This window comes from Cydia strobilella, chromosome 1, assembly GCF_947568885.1.
Source record: "Cydia strobilella chromosome 1, ilCydStro3.1, whole genome shotgun sequence".
NCBI lineage: Eukaryota > Metazoa > Arthropoda > Insecta > Lepidoptera > Tortricidae > Cydia > Cydia strobilella.
Window position 1 is genome coordinate 14,220,020 of NC_086041.1, and position 17,611 is coordinate 14,237,630.

A 17,611-nucleotide genomic window follows, 5' to 3' on the forward strand; every position below is an offset into this window, starting at 1 on the left:
CCTTTTCTTTTCTGGAACTATAGGTAAGCCTAACATGCCAAACTACGAACCACTGTAATCTACCCTAGTACTCTAGTCAAATTAGACGACATTTTAATCACTAAATATAATTCTAAGATTTCTAATTAATAACACCCTTAAAATCATTACCTAGTTTTTATTCTTGAGCAACCTGTATTTAGTAAAAATAAATAAATTGTACCAAAGGATTGACTTACCAACAGTCCTCGAAATCAATCAGCCCGGCTGGATTCAATTGATGAGACTCGATTACCCCGCTATTGTCATCGGCTCAATCGATTGATTTCCCAAACCGGGGCAATCAACCATTATTGCGGCGTATTTTCAACCCAAACACCATTGTAATAGAGCTCCCATCACATCAATCTATGGCATGGTGATATCGAGTAATTATTACACTGCATTTTGACCCTTATCAATAGTACATTGAGTTGGTTTCTTCACGGAGAACAGTTATAGGAAAAGCAGAAGAGTGTAAAAGTGATTTCGTCAGTGTCTATGTGATTGGATTTTGTTTTTGGAAGGACTATCGATGTCGCGTTTGTTTACGCTATCAATTTATCCTAAAAAAAGGAGCCCACTGACTATCAGTTCGCCGGACGATATCAGCCTGTCAGTTAGAACAAAAATTTGACAGTTCCGAACAACTGACAGGCCGATATCGTCCGGCGGACTGATAGTCAGTGGACCCCCTCGCAACGCGTGGTGCGACCACTTGATATGGTTCATATGGACGCTATTGCTATTACTGTTGCGTCCTGGTAATAAGTAGATATAGGTAATATATCCTGTTTCGTCTTTGAACTATTTTCTTTGTAATGTTAATGTATTCAGAGATGTCATTACATATGAATGTAATCGGACAGCTCTATCACAGCAAAGATACCTGACACTAAATCATAAGGACTCGGTAGTCCAGATGCATACCCACGTCGTCAGCACTTTATAATACAAAGCCTACTAAATAACCTAAATAACACTAACTAAATAATTGGTTTTTTAATCGGTACATTATTTTTCTTTTACATGACTCATAAAACCATTGCACCGCACTTAAATTAAGTATGAACAAAATAGGTACAATTAAATATTTCGTTGACATATGGATTTCATGCCATTATCACACACTCGTTTTCGACATGCCCCGACAAACTAATAACTGCGGAGCCTATCGTTTATCTATTCGTACAGGTGGGCCGGACCATATGTGCGCCTTGTGGACATGCCTACGGGAAACTATGATTAAATTCCTAACACGGATCTCACCCTGTCACGACAAACTGAATAATAATTTCCTATAATAATGGTACAACATTTAATCCACAAAAAAACCCTTAAATATATTTTCTTTTTCAGCAAATAAGCACCTGAACTTTCCACGTCGTTTCTATGACTTTTCTTTGAAAACGTTCTCATATTTACATAGACATCATATTTATTAGGTTCCTAAATATGATGGCAGTTGGTTTGACATTTGGTTTATAAGTATATATGATGTGTTCAAATCATCCTAATATGTATACGAACGTATTTAAGTACTTACCTATGATACATTTTAATATAGTATATGTAACAATAAGTAATAATGTCAATCGTTGTCTAGCGCCTACAGCACAGCACAAGCTTTCCAAAATAGTCGCACGTTATACAGAATAGATCCCTTACGCCTAATGACGTCACACAGATAAGACAAACGACAGTTTAAACTCATGTAGATGACTCCGATACCTCTAGCTAGCCCTCGCTCGCACTTGTAGTTGGGCCCACTACCCTCTCGCTCCAGGGGAAGCACCATATTAAATTATCGTGATGGATGACGCAGTAATTTAATTTTAATGTGTTTTGATACTTTATGAATGCTTAAACGCGTTACGAATTTTTTGTGATAATTTAAAACGCCATTTAAATATAATTTGCGAGCGTCGTTGAGATTTAGGGCGAGATATTTTCTTATTTTTAATGCAGCTGTTACTTTGTATTGAGAAAACAGAAATCACTTATATAAATACATAAATTATGATGAGGTGATTAATAACTACTTTCTAAAATTGTGACGGAGTAGTTTAATTAAGCGGTGACTGCTTACCATCAGGCGGGCCGTATGCTTGTTTGCCACCGATGTGGTATATTAAAAAAAAGTTATATTTTCTATATAATATTCAATTGCCGTTCCATTTCAATAAGAGTAGGTTAAGTAGGTACATATCTAAAGCGATTTGGCTCATACCGGTCTACTACACATACATGGGTAAGCAGTTAATGGACGTATCATATTTGACAGAATATTTCACTATCAACCGCACCATAAATGATTCACGCTCTAATATTGGCTCACCGACTTGACTTGTTGGTCCTAAACTTAACGATTCGCCCTGATATACAGCTACAGCCTCATAACCTTCTTATTGCGGGTCATAATTCCTTCTCCTACTCAAAATGCAAATCATTTCAGTTATCATCTTTATGGTGCAGTAAAAAATTGAATTCATTTTGTGTCCGTCATGTTTCTCACATTGATACGATGTTATTAATTTTTATCTGTAGTGTTATTATAGGCTCTTAAGGGGCGTTTTGAAATGCGGTTTTCTTTTTTATTTTATTGCGTTACGGTGTTACTGCAAAATATTCAGACATAATACAAATTGAAATATGCAATGATAACAACAATAGTAACTCATTTTTCCCACGAATAGTTAAATTTTAATTAGATTGTTATTGACCGTAAATAATATGTACCAAAGAAATAAACTGTCTGTGTTTCTTATATAAAACAAAAGTAAATAAAAAAAGAAACGAACTGGAAATCCTTAATGATTACAGAATTAGTATAACATCGATAACTATAAATCTCTGTCTAAACTATAAAGTGAATCATTTACATGCGATGCAAATTCGCGCGCCGTTTAATGCGTAACGTTCTTTAGCGCAGTGTCATCGTCATTAAGGGTCTTGAGTAGACCCACAGTCATTAAATATTGGTATAGGTAGCTACCCTATTCGTTTTTAAATATACCAATAACCAAAAATCTCGTTTTGGGTAGATTTACGAATAAGACTCGAGTTAAGGGCTAAGTGACTCGTATCGTATTAATTAATTACAGCTCGTCACATTGAAATAGACCGTCGGCAGGGTGTTCATCCTCACACCCTAGAACCTAAATGGTCGCGTACTGTTCGGTTTAAGAGGAATTTCCTCCCGCGGACGCTTCGGCTGTGGAATGAGCTCCCTGCCGAGGTTTTCCCGAGGGGCTACAGTATGAGGTTCTTAAAAAAAGGAGTGTACAGGTTTTTAAAGGGTCGGCAACGCGCATGTAATATCTCTGGTGTTGCAGGCGTCCATAGGTTACGGTAACTGCTTACCATCAGGCGGGCCGTATGCTTGATTGCCACCGACGTAGTATAAAAAAAAGTGAAAAGTGGCATATTACCGACGAGCTGTCAAGTTCGGTCACGAACTATTAAAAATGTGGAGTCGTATCTATGTACATTGGTACATCTAGGTACTACATTGTTGGTAATGTGTTGGTATGGTGTCTAGTGACGAAGGCTGTAGTGCGATAAGTACTGAAATATTCGCGGTCTGATGCCCAATTGACATTTTAGGCTCTATAACGGTCATTAGTCGCTACACAATAATCCTTTGTATATCGCTAAACGCTAAACGTATCGCAGATCATCTCCATTCACAAATTGCGCTAAAAACCATACTATGGGGGCACGGTTTACCATTGCCACCTGTCCTTTAGCCAGCCAAAATTCAACTTTGTTACTTGGAGTCAAGAGCGGTTGCATATTTTAATATTTGTTTGTATTTTTCAATTCCCCTATACATTTATACCAACTTTTACGTGCTATGTGTTAGCTCTTAATGCATTGACAAAGAGTCTATTACTGCTTGATAGATGTATGAAATAAATCGGTCAGACGAGTATCCGGGTGTCATAGCTCATTTGACATTCGATAAATTAATCCCAAGGGAGATGCAGGGGGTTCTGTGTTTACACATGTGTTGCACTGATGCAATTAATTCTAAGCAATTGTTTATTTTATTAAGTTAATATGGAGGATTATTAAGTGGGATATTATACGGAATAGGTTTAATCGGCTTTGTATAATAGCTGCGTAAGTAATTTTATGCATTTAGGTATATGCGAATTGGACCTGCAATCAGTTGTATTTTCTCCTTATATTAATAAATTTCTTGACATTACCTAAATACCGGCAAATTAAACGTATTTATATAAAATACAGTTTATATGTATTTAGATCAAGTTTTTCATTTTTAAAATAAGCAACCTACAATAATATATTCGTCACACTATTGTGTTGCCAACATGATCGCGACTCGTATGTACTTACAGGGAAAGCCGAAATATTCTACAATTTTGCCTTGATACAATCAAAACAGGAGCAAAATGTAAACATATCTTAGACGTACTGTGATGTCGATGATTGATCATTTTGTTGACACTGCAGTGCATCCCGCGAGCGCAAATGTAACGGCATCCATTGATCGCGTTACTTCCACCCAACTACCCGGCGGAGCGTCATGGCCCTAGCGAATAATAGTAATACATTCTGCGAAAATTATATGCCGTTGAACCAAATTGAATTCATGCAAGCTAACTTTAACTGATGTAGGTACATCAGACCGTAGGTACTGGAAGATAAAACGGGAATTTTGTAGGTAGGTAGGTAAAATAAGGTTACTTTGATACCAGTAGCCTTACGGCTTACCGCAACTGCCTTAGCAGTGTCAAACTGACGTATTGGATAACGTCTGCGTAGGTAACTTACTTTCTCACCACCAACCAATATGCGAGTACGAGCGAGATGCATAGAAAGTAAGTTACGCACACGCGAGCGTATATTGTCAGTGTCAAACTGGTGGTAGCCGTACTAGCCTCTATTACGTAGGTAACGATTGCGATGAGCACTTGACGGGCTGTCTAACAATACATGTTTTCTTGAGCAAGAAGTTGGTAGATTGTCTCTTGCTTACCGTTTCGAATAAAAAAAACCTCGCCACCTTATTCGAAAATCTACGAAATTCGAAATGTGTAGTTTTTCTAATGAACTTACCTGCAGACTGCGCAGAGTCAGAATGAGGCTACCGATTTAAACTTCTACCCACGTTATTATCGGCGTGTGACAAACGTCTCACTCACATTTTTGATTTTCCAAACGCATAAAGCCACGCTCCACTTCGCACTACTAACACGCACCCTCTAAATGGTAAGTATCACTTAGTATAATGCGATTTGTCCTACCCTCACAAGGGAGACTTGTTACTGCGACTTTGTGACGTTTGGCTATGGATGATGATTTTAATTATGTTTGATGGTTGACTGTTTTACTTACATTTGATTTTGTTTTTGCCTTTAGCTAAGTGGTAAATCCCATCAAAAACATTACATGTAAAAAGATGCAAGTCTCGCAACGCAGTTCTTCTACTACAAAAAAGTTTTGAGATATATAAAACCAAGTCGGTCATTTTAATCACTGCCAGGGGGTCTTAAAATCGTAACAATATTAGGTACCTATATTTTTAAATACCTACTTATAATGACTTGGTAATCGCACACAATGCTTTATTTGGTTACCAGGTTACAAGGTTACCCCATGAATCAAAGTTTACGGTACTTAGCAGATTATATTGTGAGTTACACAACTATTGGTCCAGTTTGACCATTTTAAACTATCAAAGTAATACTACGATAATACTGTTCCATTCAGTTAAGTTTTTGATTATTTCATTGTATGTTCATTTATCAAACCGACCCCATGGTCTCCGTTACACAGCAGCGCCCTCTGCCGCTCTAAATACGCGTGACCGCAGCGTTTAGAACCCTAACCTATAGTTTAGCACGTCAACTAGTGGGGTAAATGCCTTCACATTGGGCTTTGACTGTTACGTAGTCGGTAACTGCAATACATATTACCAGTATTTTAACTTGTCACTAACGAGTTACGTATTTATCAAACACAACCATCTATTTTCGAAAATATTAGATGCAAGAGATAAATGGGATCCGCAGATCTATTACATAAATAATTGTTGTATTCAATTAAATTCAATTCTAGAATTTCAATACTCGGTACTTTCGGTACCAAATATTGACGTAAGTAACCCCGCTAATTGCAGTATGACTGATACCCAAGGAAGTATTTTTTATGCACATCGCGGTGAAAAAGAATCGTTATTAGGCGACTTCTGAAATATTATTGCATCAAAATAAAATCAACCTATGGATCTTATAGAAACTAAACACATGTTTTATGTGAGTGAAATCGACCAGTTAAAATACTGCTTTAAATCATTTAACAGTGCTATTCCTAACCAGCGGGGAACAGGGTAAACATATCGGTTTGGAGCCCTTACAGGCTGTAGGATAAAAGCGACAATTTCGTCCCTACCATCAGTCGCTAGCGTAAACGCTCCATTTAGCGTCACTTGAGGGTCACACCCTAATTATTTCAGAATAAAAACGTGGCTATATCGTCGCGCGTTATTCGCCCAATTGATAGATGCTCGTTTAGTTTTTAAATAAAGTGCTTTGGGATTGTTTGACTTCATCTAGATAAATTTTGAAAACTAGTTTAATGAAATCTTGAAACGTTTGGCTTGATTTTAATTTAAACAAAAAGGTACCAAACTTGAAATAAATTATAGATATAATTAATGAAATTCTAATTAGTACCTAATCATTTTCCAACTTTGAACTTACTGAAAAGTCGGCTTGATTTCATTTAAGGAATTTACTGATTACATTTTAACAAGATCGTGAAAAACTTAATTGGGAACTTGTACATTTGAATTAAATTTTAATTCTACCTTTTGAAATAAAAAATTGGTTATTATATGAGTGTATGTGTATGTGTCACCACTTCTAATAATTAACTTTCTATTTAGGTAACACTGATATGTATTAGGGTCTTTCAAATTACAACTGTTGTTGGGGTCGTAACACATATGGTAGCTACCTTAATAAGCGGCATAAATCAGTAGAATATGCACATATACTGACAGTAGAATGTAAAGTTAACTTAGCAAATGTTAACATGCCAAATACCGGCTTCATAGCTTTATCAGAAATATGAAAAATAGAGCCACGTTACCGTAACTTTCAGTGAAATGCCCCACTGTCAAAAGATTTCCGTTTGGTTAGGTCACAAACATGCATGCTCTTTTTACGATATTCCGTTCAGATACGACACGCACACATTGATATCTGTACTCCAATAGAGCGACTGTGCCATGGTTAATCCCGTTTGACTGCGCCGCTAAGTGATTGACTTTTCAATCTCCGTAATCGGATTACAGGCCGGTTAATTGTGCATGTACTACATGCAGCATGGCGGATTGTCACATCGGCAGTCTATATCTTAGTTTATAAAGAAAATATTAATTACTATCCCATTTGCTCTACTCGTATTAAACAGGATACAGATTGTGATGTTATAGTATATAATACCTATATGTTTTTGTCTAGTCAGACCATTTTTAGGGTTCCGTACCCAAAGGGTAAAAATGGGACCCTATTACTAAGACTCCGCTGTCCGTCTGTCCATCTGTCCGTCTGTTACCAGGCTGTATCTCATGAACCGTGATAGCTAGACAGTTGAAATTTTCACAGATGATGTATTTCTGTTACCGCTATAACAACAAATACTAAAAACAGAATAATATATGTCCTTAATGTGTATTTGTAAACTCATCTCCTGCTCGCTTATTTCTTTTTGCTTTCCAAATAAATAAAATAAAATATAAATATTTAAATGGGGCTCCCATACAACAAACGTGATTTTTTTGCTGGTTTTTTCCGTAATGGTACGGAACCTTTCGTGCGCGAGTCCGACTCGCACTTAGCCGGTTTCTGAGGTTCTCGCGTTTGTGCAAAAATTATGTTTAAGTTTAAAAATCACTAACATTTAATGCTAATGCTAATGTAGTTTAATTTATATGGTAATATTCTCCAATAACTAAATCCAAATACAAGAAATACCGTTTGTACTAAAAGAAAAAAAAATAACGATTTTTTATTTTTTATTTGACGGGTAGGAATATAACAGATGTGAAAAGGGCTATTACTAGGGAAAGCAACACGGCTCTACCAATGTACTGACAATTTTGTTTCGAGCACATGCAGGCAGCAGTGCTATAGGAGAGGGCAATATGATTTGGAGAACGTTTTAGAAAAGTACATTTTTTAACAATAAGAGTCTCATGCAATTTTATTATACGATCAAAATAAACTAGATTAAACATTACTATTACAGTTCCCATTACTGGGTCATTATATCTTCATGTGTAAAATTTATAGAATAAACAAAATTGTTGTGTGGAACTAGACGAACTAATTTGCATCGGGGCTCGTAATAGAGAATTGAAATTATTTGCTAAAGTGCTTGCTAAGTATTTGCTTTGGCTTAGTTTGCGGAATCAACTGCCAACCTAAGTGGAAGAAGTAAGCAAGTAACTAATCGATTATTTGAACTTAACTTTCACCTTACATTAAAGTTAGGCATGTTTAACTCTAAAATATGTTACGTAGAATCAGTAAAAGTCAATATGCCCAGACTTGTGACTCAGTCATTTTCTCCAGTATGTGTATGCAGCCCTCTGAATGTGAATAATATTTATGTGCTTACTTAAAACCGTAAGGTACCGTGCGAATTATCCCGAAATGGTAAAACCATCTGATAAATATTCTTTCCGCTTATCCACGGGTCTTTTCTTTTCCATAGTATCACCCCAGGTCCCCAAGACCCACATAGATAAAGCTGATTATATGACTTACCTTGACTTGCGATTCCGTCATGCCAAGCGCGTACGCAAGCTTGGCCCGCTCGGGCCCCGCCAAATACTTGGTCTGTTCGAATGTCTTCTCCAGCGCGAAGATCTGTTGCCCGCTGAACGTGGGCCGCGTGTGTTTCTTCTTGCCGTCCTTGTCCATCCCGCCTTGTGCGCACGCGCTCAGTGCGCCGTTGCTCACTGGAATAAGATTAATAGATGAAATAGATTAAATCACTAGAGGCGAATCCTAATTTAAAAGTATGGTCTTGTTTTTATATTGCACTGCACTGAGACTGATCATGATCAAGATCATATTTTTTTGCCGATCAAGATCGATATCGACTTATTATTTCTTATCTAATATTATCTACGCGAATTTAAATACATTTAGCACCACTGTGTTTCTAATCAGATTTATACATACAATTAAGTAGATTTATAGCGCCTTGGACGTTTGCCAGTGTAATTGCTTAAACGGCAAAATGAACAACGCATAATAACTTATGCTGATATAATTTGAGAACGTATGAAAAAGACTCGAAATCCGGAAGGAATGTCATTGGAAAACTGTGCTTAAAAAGTATTAATTTGGTTTTCAAGAATCTTTAAGATAAATAAAACTTTATAATGTTATTTTACATTTATGACTACCGAAATTTTCAAAAAACTGCTGACACTGTCACCTTCTCATTGTTGTCACAAGGTATTCACAAATATCGCGACGCTTTCATCGTAACCTAGACCATCAAGTTATTATGATATTTATGATTAACCAACAGCTATAGATAGATATATTTGTTGTTGAATTTATCATTTCATTGCCCCATGACCCAACTCAAAAATTAAAAACTCAACTGGAAAAGGGAAATAAAAGGCTCATGAAACCGCGCGGTCGACGCTCGGAACATTCTGATGAAGCGCGTCCCGCGGGAGACCCCTCCTCCGGCTGATAAAAACGTGGTAGCGTCAGAATAAAGGGCTATCGAATATACAATATAATGTAGATGTCCTGTTACTAGACAGACTAATTATAATTGTTGATAGACCGTTTGGCACACCTATTGCCTGAAATTAGGATTTAATATGGCAACAATTGGGGCAGTGTCAAACACGATATTAACGTTATTTCACGATAGAACAGAATATTAACGTTACCGCACCGTTAGCTAGATCTAGATAAACAGTAACATAGTAGGTTATCATCTTGGGAAAGCTCTGACTTAAATACGGACAGTTATTTTGAAAATGATATTGAATGACTTTTTGATAATAGGTAATGAAGCTGTAGAAATGCCTTAATTAAAGCTGCTTTTAAAGAATCCGACTTCAACGTATGTTAACATTTTACATGTTTTTATTAAGCTTTGTAACGTAGTACCTATTTTGCTAATAGTAATAAATAATTATACTTTTTATAAATATTCTGTAATAAAATAACTATTCGCCCCATATTTTCATCTAAATCTCCCTCTAAAGATATCAGTATATCCTTCCAGCAAAAACGTGAAAATAAACGACCTACATAATCAAATTAAACGCGAGAGCGAAATCATTATTAACATTGCCGTTTCATCAAAATAAACACAATCACGTTATAAATAATTCGGTTAAGCACTTAATTATATGAAACAGGGACTTATGGCGCTTTTGTCGACGGTACCAACGATAAATAAAGCGGAATTGAATTTAACGCTTGCGACTGTACCGAATGTATCGCAGGGCGGGACGCGCGACTGTACTTGTGGATTAGATGGTGAATTTGCCTGGTTTGTGATTCAACATTTAATTATAAGGATTCGATAATAAGTGCTTATACTTGTAGATGCAAACCTACCTGTTCGTTACCATACCGAGTAAATAAATCTTACTGTTTAGAGTAGCACTTAATTATTATTAGAAATGACAGAATGATTACAAGAAGAAGTACTTAACTATGAACTGTAATAATCAAATACATGTATTTTGTGTGAAATATAATATATAGATTGATACCTAAAATATTCTTTTTGCACACCTCAGTAAAAAATATAGCTTCAGGAAAATAATTGATCCAAAATAGAATAAGAGTATGCTACTTTAGGTCTATTCAGATAGTAATGTTTTTGGTATGAAATGGTTATGGATATGATCAGTCAGCTATTAACAGTAGCAGATCGTATCCATAACCGTTTGATAACCAGAAACTACTATCTGAATAGGCCTCACTTTTATTTAAAAAAACTGAAAAATTATTCAAGCACATTTAAAAAAATGTTCTTAATCACAAAGGTAGGGTTGTTGCTAAAGAAGCACTACCTGTACCTGGAAATGTTATCTAACGCATTGATTGTAAGAAGACAGTGTGATACTGCTCCCAGTCTTACGCACATAAACACAGAGACGCGCATAAAGAAAGATCAAGGCGCTCTGATAAGATCTATATTTTAGGTAGGTACTTTAACGTTGCATAAAATGATATTAATATTACGGGCGACTTTCGGAAGTCCGGATTGTTCATTAATATTAATCCGGGTTGTTTTCCGAGGTAGCGTTATTTATTACCGCCCCATTATATGTATCATCGCTGGTTTTATTGCGGCACATATTTTCAGAATTATTTACGGGCTGAATATTTACCTATGTAATTTAATTAGTTAAGAAAATACTATGTGTGTTTTTTGCTCCACCCTTTATAAAAAAGTAGGTAGGTACCTTCTTGCAAAATGTATTGCATGAATACCGTTTGTATCTTAATGACAATAAATCTTGTTTGTATATTGGATTTATGTATGTAGGTAATATGTATATTTAAGTTATATTAAGGTTAGTTCAAGGTATAAATACATATGTAAACTCTATGTAAAACAAATACCTAAGCAATATTTGTACCTGCCTGGATATCTTACATATAAATGAAAGTCCTCCGACGATTCTCGATTAGCAAGTAATTATACAAGAACCGTCAGGGAGATCCCATTGGAAACTACATCGATTCCTGCACCACATTTCGCCAAACCCCCATTTACTGGTTCCACAGCATACTAAACTCTATCTCCATGTATTACAGTCTCAATAAGCACGGCAATGTCTCCACCAACATATTAAGTACTAATGCGAAACTGGTTCTGTGTGAACAAATGAGTTTCAACTTTATAGAGAAGATGATAGGGTAGGATTTAGTTTATGCGGTTTCTGTTAGGTTGGTTGATTTCATTTGGTCGTTGTTTGTACTACGTTTGTTCGACAATATTTAGTACGGCTAACTGCGCGCCTGCTAATGTGAGCTATTTATTTATTAAGGCAGTAAATACGTTTGAAACGTAAGTTGTCAGGTTTGTGTCACGCTAACTGAACACACTGCGTTACAGAAAATTAGGTTGCATCGAAATCATAATAGCGATGTCATGATAACGTGTAGATAACGAGAATAAACAACACAATGACATAGAAAAAATATAATGAGCCAGAGAAGTTACAAAAACTACAACACGAAATCTTTTTGGTAAAATCAATGTATTGGTATTTACGGTATCCTAGAATGTGATAAAGTGATGTTATTGTCGGTATTTCAAATTATGTGGTTTTGTTGTACGTGTACTTATACATATGAGTAATATCACTAATATGGTCAATGGTTTTCTGCCAGCCATCTCTTTTCAGTCACATACAATAACTTTATATTGTGACATTTTATCAAACCTTTAATAGTAAATTACTACAAGTAAGTACAAAGGCCGAGAAGTAAGGGGTTGCCGGCCGAATAGAATAGACGGCCGAACCAACCATCCACCGAACCGGCCATCCAGTTATGAAGCCGGCAACCCCTTTTCACGCCGGGGTATGTATAGTGTTTTTCTCAAACATGCAATGAAATAATAATACAAATATGATGATGATGATGATGATGATGATGATTGTTTTGTGTCCTAATATGATAGGTTATTCAGTGCGTGGGGTATTAAACGGGAACGAAAATTTGACTATTTTTGCGCTACGACGCATGGTATATGAGATACAGCCCTATAAAGATAACAAACAGCTGTTTAGCCTGTTAAGGACGCCATGTTTTCATTAAAATTAAAAAAAGAACTTCCCGGCCTAGGCCTTCAATTTAGTATGCAATGCCTTTACAGTTTTCTAGAGTTGCTCTGCCCGAACCGTGATACTTTGAAGCCTGTTATAACGTACGTAAGGACGACATTTCATTGCATATTTGAGAAAATAATGTTTATGGTACGCATTGTGTCGAAGTTCCAACAGTGCCTAGTGCCATTTAAGCCTCTAACATGCCGCTAGCGTTGCGAAAAAACTAGAAATAACTGCTGCATTCTCTCCATTCGAAACTACGTTTCCCTGGTGGTCTATATACTGACGTCCAACTTACTCCAGCCGTACTAGTTATACCTAGTAAATACCTACGCGTACTCGTACGGAGCTGCCGGCGTAGTTTTTACGCCATGCTGCCCATGCATAATGGATAGGTACTGTTAATATTGCACCACCATTCGGGGTTATGAGACTGGGTGTTAGGAGTTTTAAAACTATATTGTTTTATCAAACTGGACACTGGATGGTATATATCGTATTTTATATACAAAACACGTGCATTATTGCACTTCTTCGCATGAAATAAAAAATGCTTAGTTTTGTCAGTTGATGTAGTGATTCTGACAAATGTTTGTACCTAAATACAAAGTAAGCAAGAAAACTTAAATAGGTACTTACAATATTGTATCTGCCCCAGATGGGAATCTGGAGAAAGGATAAGAAAGAAAATTGTAGTATTATTCGATTAAATTTATGTATTTAAAACAAAAGCTTAAATTAAGACAGCACTTATCATGCAATAAAAATTACAACAGAATAATAATATTTTAAACGAAGCATTAAATCCGCGTGTAACTGAAACACCTAATCAAACCCTTGCACTTGTAATACCCGAAATCTCCACGACCCTTTTGAGTTGCGAAATTATTCCAGTCACGTCTGTACCGCAATAAAACCTCTTCGGATACGAGCTGCAACAGCATTCGCGGCAACGTTACACCAAATTACAATTATTGCAATGGCTACCATTATTACAATTGCTACAATTATTGCAATAAGCGAGGTGACGGCCGGGGAATTTTGTGTTCTAATAAACGTCTGCTGGGTAAGCAAGAGCTAATTTAGAATGCTAAATTTTATACTTTTATAAAATTGCGAATAACTACTGATAATGATAACTATAATAGCACTCACTGAATATTTTTTGTGGAAACTTTTCGTAGGTGATTATGTATTCCAAAATTGAATTGAATAATTTATTTTAGGTATTAGGTATTAGGCCCGTATAAATATGAATGCAATCAATATCGTAATCTGAGATTAACGAATCAGAGATAATTTACTAAATATAGCCCTACCCTTTCCTAGTTTAGTCAGCTGTCGGATAAAGTCGAAAAGTCTCAGGAACACTTATAAACTTAAAAAAACTTTCGGCCTGTAAACACGAAAAAGATGTTAGTGCAGTCCTTAGTGTTGCCAATCATTGATTATGGTGAAGTGTGTACAGTCGAGGTCAAAGATATCTTTACAATTGTGTGTGACAAAAATATCTTTAGGTACATTTAAATACGTTTGCACACTAAATGACAAAAACATGCTTACAACGCACGTGACAGTTTCATCTTTTCACTTAATACACCAAAGTTCTGTTTACAATCTGTCTTCCACAGAAGTTTCAAGTGTAACTGCTAATGTAAACATATTTAGGGCACATTGACAGGAAATCTTATTCTGTAACATGCAATGCATAATAGGTTTGCATTGCATGTTGAAGTGTGTACAGTCGAGGTCAAAGATATCTTTACAATTGTGTGTGACAAAAATATCTTTAGGTACATTTAAATACGTTTACACACTAAATGACAAAAACATGCTTACAACGCACGTGACAGTTTCATCTTTTCACTTAATGCACCAAAGTTCTGTTTACAATCTGTCTTCCACAGAAGTTTCAAGTGTAACTGCTAATGTAAACATATTTAGGGCACATTGACAGGAAATCTTATTCTGTAACATGCAATGCAAACCTATTATGTCATAATGTGTGAAAATGTTTCTATGGAAGACAGATTGTAAACAGAACTTTGGTGCATTATGTGAAAAGATGAAACTGTCACGTGCGTTGTAAGCATGATTTTGTCATTTAGTGTGTAAACGTATTTAAATGTAAAGATATTTTTGTCACACTCAATTGTAAAGATATCTTTGACCTCGACTGTACTACCAATGTCACTCATAGGTCATTCCGGATCCTTTGTTCTTTCTATCCTATTTGAGCCTTCTGCTCCTAGATACATCAAAAGTAAATTCGTCTTCGATACTCCTCGTTTAGGATGTGAGCGTACTTCCCGCATTCTCAAACTGGCCATACCTTCTGTTCTGAACCGTACTGGATTTATGACTAATTCTTTCGCCGTCCAGGTAGTCATCTTTGGAATTCACTCCCTATAAATGTCAGACAAACTCTAAATAAGTTTTCTTTCAAACGGATGTTACGTAAGCATTTGCTAAGAAAAAGGTTCGAATGATATTCATCAATATTTTATTTATAGTGTGTAATGTGTATGTATGTAATTATGTAGTTTATAAATATATTAGTTTAAATCATTTATTTTCACGTCACAATAAATAAAACAGTAAATAGAAAGTCCATGCATAGATCGTGATCGGCAACGCAGGCTTCGTCAAGTGGACACAAAAGCAAATCAGCAACAGGTTTCGTCATCGACTTACAAATGATGTAATCCGCAACATGCTTCGTCAATCTTAACCACTAAAACTATTTAGGCTATGGTGCCACCCCGGACCGTAGCCGGCCCAAACGTCCCCATGACACTGGCAGCGTTGCCCCGTATATATTAGTTTGCTTTTCTTTAAAATGATTGATTTTTTTTTTCTCTGCACTAATTGTAATTGTCTCTGTTTGGGCCTATAGTTGACTGGTAGAGAATGCCATTTGGCATTAAGTCCGCATTGTTGTATATATTTTGTGCAATAAAGTTTAAACAAATAAATATAGACTGTGCATGTTCTGAAAGTTGATACCCAGTAATAATCTATCTGTGATCTATAGTATGTTTTGTAATTCAACGTATGTACTTATACGGCCTACTAAAAACAGAGCGGTTATTGCAAATGATGCATAATAATACCTAACTATGAGGCCAATTCGAACAATGAGGTACGTCATTTACTAGTTGACGTCAAAAATCTACATCTAGTCAAAAATGACGTTTCCTCAAACAAAAATGTCATTTTTGACACTGACATATCTAATCCATATCGTTTCTAGACCTAGTAAATGACGTATCTCATTGTTCGAATTGGCCTGTATGTAGCAAAGTTATCATTTACAATATGCAGCTTTTTATTATGATGTTATGTTCTTCTGGGGTATGTATGAAAATAATTACAATGTAATAGTCGTAATTAATTAATCAAAGTTTAAAAATCTCTTAGCTCTCGCCATATATAATATTTTAAGTATGAGCACGATGAAAATGACACATCAATATCAAATTCTAATTTCGCTCCTAATCCTTTCCAAGGAAGCTAAGCGCTACGCTCTCTGGGGCCTACGCCGTAGCCCGTAGCAGGTTAAATTAAAACATTCAGCTAATTAAATAATGTCTTCAATTTTGTACACATCGGTATATCATAGGTTTAGGTCTAAAGCGCATTATTAACATTTTAATTTGCAATGGAATTAAAAAGGTTGCATTTACAATCACGTAGTTCTATCAAAGCGTACCGTTCCATCAACCCCTTTTCTTCCTAGGGAGGGGTAACGAGGAGCGAACGGTGGGGAGACGTTAACTCGTGTAGAGGGCGAGGGTATGTACTTTTATTATGTGGCTCAAGTAGGTATTAACTTATATAGGTGCTTAAAATGTAGATTCTTACGCGACGTCACTAGACGCTGTGGGTTTGATATTTTTCTTATCCAAATGAGGTAAATATTATAAAACCTCCAGGCAAGACCGTGATAAAAAAATGTTTATTACTTTTATCCTACTTGAATAGAGAATAGTTTGCAAACCCACACTCAGGAAAATATTCCTTGATATGTTAAGGGGCCCACTGTCTATCAGTCCGCCGGACGATATCGGCCTGTCAGTTGTTCGGAACTGTCAAATTTTTGTTCCAACTGACAGGCCGATATCGTCCGGCGCACTGATAGTCAGTGGGCTCCTTTAAGATAAGCACTGCCTGATTTGTCTCGTAACTTCCAAGAATTACCGAAAATATATCATATCAAATCTTGTGCGTTTTATGTGTACTTGCAACTGATTCCAATTCTATTACAGATAGAAAATTGATTCCAACGTCATGTTTTACGATTTTCAAACGTTGCGATTTAAAGTTGTAAAACGTGACGGCGACAAAGACAATTGAATCACAAATGATAATGAGGTCTGTTGGTGCAAAAGGAACATAGTAGGAATTCTCTCAGTACAAAAGGAACAGTATGAGAATTTCCTCCTCTTATGACCTAATGTAATGATAAAATAGTACCTACAAAAACGATTATTCAAATAAATGTACCAAATTTATACATTATTAATTAACCCATCATCCTAATATTATTGTTTCAAGTATTAATTAAAGTTTGCTACGCCAACTTTTTCCTGCAATTGCCAACCCAGTATGTAAACCTCAAAGAAGCTTGTTACATTTGTTCGCACTAATTACTGCGTAAAGTTCGCACATATCGCGAACTCGCGCGTCGCCGTTACGCGTTTCGCCGCGTAGGGGAATTACAAGTGG

General features: G+C 36.1%; 1 protein-coding gene across 1 annotated transcript in view; it reads right to left on the minus strand.

Moving 5' to 3' along the window:
- The window catches only part of LOC134741437 (homeobox protein Nkx-6.2), a 66,373-nt gene that overhangs the window by 36,427 nt on the left and 12,335 nt on the right, over positions 1-17,611 (minus strand). Inside the window, exon 2 of the mRNA XM_063674218.1 lies at positions 8,823-9,016. Coding sequence (XP_063530288.1) covers positions 8,823-9,016 — 194 coding nt within the window. The remainder of the gene's footprint in view (positions 1-8,822; positions 9,017-17,611) is intronic.